Here is a 3394-nt window from a genome sequence, read left to right on the forward strand (position 1 = left end):
CCCCACCCCCAGCCACCGGGGCTCGGGCGGCGCCGGGGGGGCCCTGCCCTGGGATCCCTCCTGCCCGGTCCCTCTCCCACCGCCCCGCACACCGGCCCCCAGGGCACGCAGGGCATTTGTAAAGTAAAAATCAAGAAAATGCGAATTACTCTGGAAAATCCCCATGGGAGCAGCCATTCCCAAACTCCCTTCCCGGGTGTACTGTGCCCATGAGGGTTTTAGCCTTTCAGTGGCGGGGGCAAAGGGTGGTTTTGAATGGAAAAAAAAATGGGTTGCGGGTAACAAAAACCAGCTATACTTTTCTTTTTTAAGGAAAGTAAAAAGCATGTGCAAGAAAAAGAAATTAGGATCCGTCTGGTGCCAAAGGTTGAACGCGATGATTAGTGTTACAGGCAAGCATGTTTATGTTGACCCAGTATCTCTCACAAGTAGTGAAGATAACACTGGGGCCCTGGTGAAGGGGTGAAAAAACAGCACTAACGTTCCTAGAATTTCAGTTTCCTTAATATTTTTATGAGTTTATTATGTTGGGGATGAGAGGCCTTGTACATACACGAAGAATAGGATGGGCAAGCACCAAAAACCTTGCAGACTAAGTCAGGACAGGGGGTAGCTGGAGGCAGGAGGCTCACTTCTCCTGGGCTCCTCAGGGCAAGTGGAGTGACTGGCAGAGGCCCACAGGGATGGCAACCTGCGCTGACCCTGAAGGTGGCCCTGCTCTCAGTAGGGGCCTGGCAGTCTCCAAAGGCTGTGAGGGACAGCACAAGGACGCCATAGGGAGGAGTACCAAGAGCTCTCAGTTTTGCTGAGGATCCCTTAGTGGCATGTGCGGACCCTTAGGTCGGGATGATTTGAACCCACCTCCCCAGGGAAAAAGGCAAGTGTGGAGGACAAGTGCTCGTGGTGCGCTGCCGGCTGCGTCCTCCCTGACCCCCCATCTGCCTCTTTTCAGAAACACGAGTTCTTTGTGGACATGACCTGTGAAGGCTGCTCCAATGCGGTCACCCGTGTCCTGCACAGGCTGGGAGGTGAGTCAGTGCTGGGTGTGTGACAGCTCCGGGGCAGGATGTCAGTGCCCTGGGATCCTCGCCTTGCGAGAGTAGTGCTGTGGGTAGAAGCTGAAAGTGGCTGACTGGAAACCTTTGCTCCCTGCTCTGCTCTGAGCTTGCTGCTTAGTTCGTAACGAGTCACTGTGTGACCCTTGGAGAAATGTCAAGGAGCTGCCATGGCTGCAGGTGGCTCTGAATCACCAGGGCCTCATCCTGAACCCCCTGGGAACCACATTGGTAGACCCCTACTTAGGCTGCCAAAAGGAAGGGAGGGGCATGTCCTGCCAGGTGGTGTTCCCAAGGAGAACTGGGGTATCTGTGGTGCTTCCCTAGATGTGTCATCAGCAGTCACAGAGAGGAGCTGCTGAGCAGAGCATTTGGTGGTTGCCTGCACAGCCTGTTTTTAATACCACCTGGAAAATTATAACCTGTGCCTCCTTTGAGCTGGGATTGCCAAGAGAAAGAGGATCTGAGCCACACTCACCAGCTGTGGGGAGCTGTCATCCTGCTCCCCTGGCCTCACTGAGTGAGAACAGCTTCCAGGAACCAAGGCGAAGGCCTTGCAACTTCTTCCAGACCCTGTTACCAGGCTGTGGTGATCCCACTTCCCCTGTGTGTAGTTGTCAGCACCTCTGTCACTCTTCAACGTGCTGGCCAATATCAGCCCCATGTGATGACATGGCAGAGCTCTTAAAGCTGACACATACCTACAAGTTTTGTGAAAATATGTGGCTGGATAGGGACTTCATGTCCAGTTCCTTTCACTGGGCTGAGAGTGGCTTACCCGTACTAGCCACTGGGAAATCCACATGGGAAACTGTCTTTTCCCTCTGGTACTGCCACTGAGGAAACCTGTCCTGACCCTGTCCTAACCCCTGCGCTAACTCCCTCGTTAGTGCCTACCCATGCTAAACCACAGCACAGACTGGAGATTATAGTGGTTGCTTTAAACTCAGCTCATTCTAGTTATTGCATGATTTATGCTGATCCAAGGTGGGGTGAGTAGATTAAAGCAGCTGAGAAACACTGGTGCCCAATGCAGATTGATAGGAGATATGGCTTCCTTCGTACCATTGCTGGCAGGACACTAGTTTAGTTTTGCCAGCTGGTGGTGGTGGTATCAGGGTTTGCTGGCAGGAGGCACACATACATTTAACTGATGGCCTTAGGAGCACAAATGTGTGAGGGCGAGCTTTCCCCCTCTAGCTGTGCAAATTTTTTTCCTTTCTTCATAGGTGTCCAATTTGATATTGACCTGCCCAACAAGAAGGTGTGCATCGACTCAGAGCACAACGTGGACACCCTATTGGAAACCCTGAAGAAGACTGGGAAAAATGCTTCCTACCTTGGGGAGAAGTCTGCGCAGTAGCCTTGTCTGGTGTGAGGAGGCTAGGTATATACCAGGTGTATGAAATGCTGAAGAGAGAAATCTGAGCTTTTTCCAGCTATCCCAGTAAAACAAGATGCTTCCTGGAAAGCACAAAGTAGGAAAGACCTGCAAGTCCAGCTTCAGCAAGCCCCTTATATCGGAGAAGCAGCTGGGCCACATATAGCCAGCACCATTTCTGTGTGGGACCCCTTAGCTACTCTGGCAAAGCCCATGTGATCCCAACCATGGCTGTAGTGGAGAGGCAGGACACAGCCTCTGTGCCATTCCCAGGTGAACCTAGATTTTGCCAGAGCATATCATGCATGAAAACAAACCCCAAAGGCATTCACCAGCTGACCAGAGAGAGTGGTGGCCCCCAGCAATACCAGGGAGGGCAATGGGACACAAAGACCCCTGTGGGTACAGGATGCAGGAGGGTGGTTGCTAGCACAAGGACCTCCAACATCTGATTCTGTTGATACCGCTGTTAATCCTCCACTAAACTCGAGGATGGAAAACGAGCAGCACCCTGCTACCCTCATGGACATAAAATGTTGGGTTTCAGAACAGCTCCCAGGCCACACAGCCCCTGGCCAACTGGACACGTATCCCAAAGATAATCTGATTGTTGCAGCCTGTCAATTTTCCTAGAGTCCCAGCACTATGAGGACATGTACAAAACTCTTTCCAGACTGTGAAATGTTTTTGCAGGCAGGGTTCATTTTCAGTGGCAAAGAACGAAGTGGGAGGAGAGGGCTGCTCACTCGCTGCATCTACTGTTCTTTAGTGCCCAAGATTATTATATTGCATGTCTTGAGAGCTTGTTTCTGTCAGTGGAGCTTTCTAATCCAATGACATTGTTTTAAAATGCTCTAGTTTGATCATGACAAATACCCAGCACAGATGCGCTGAAACCAGTTCATGCTGATTTAATTCCCAGTCAGTAAATTAAATCAGGGATTTACACCAGCAGGAA

The 3394-nt window shown here is 51.2% G+C and overlaps 1 protein-coding gene across 1 annotated transcript in view; it reads left to right on the plus strand.

The window, feature by feature from the left end:
• Nucleotides 1–891: 891 nt before the first annotated feature.
• Nucleotides 892–3394, plus strand: part of ATOX1 (antioxidant 1 copper chaperone) — a 3568-nt gene continuing 1065 nt past the window's right edge. Inside the window, exons 1-2 of the mRNA XM_035891293.1 lie at nucleotides 892–1028; nucleotides 2285–2442. Coding sequence (XP_035747186.1) covers nucleotides 974–1028; nucleotides 2285–2418 — 189 coding nt within the window. The 5' untranslated portion in view covers nucleotides 892–973 and the 3' untranslated portion in view covers nucleotides 2419–2442. The remainder of the gene's footprint in view (nucleotides 1029–2284; nucleotides 2443–3394) is intronic.

Source organism: Egretta garzetta, unplaced genomic scaffold (assembly GCF_000687185.1).
Source record: "Egretta garzetta isolate BGI_Z169 unplaced genomic scaffold, ASM68718v1 scaffold270, whole genome shotgun sequence".
Classification (NCBI taxonomy): Eukaryota; Metazoa; Chordata; class Aves; order Pelecaniformes; family Ardeidae; genus Egretta; species Egretta garzetta.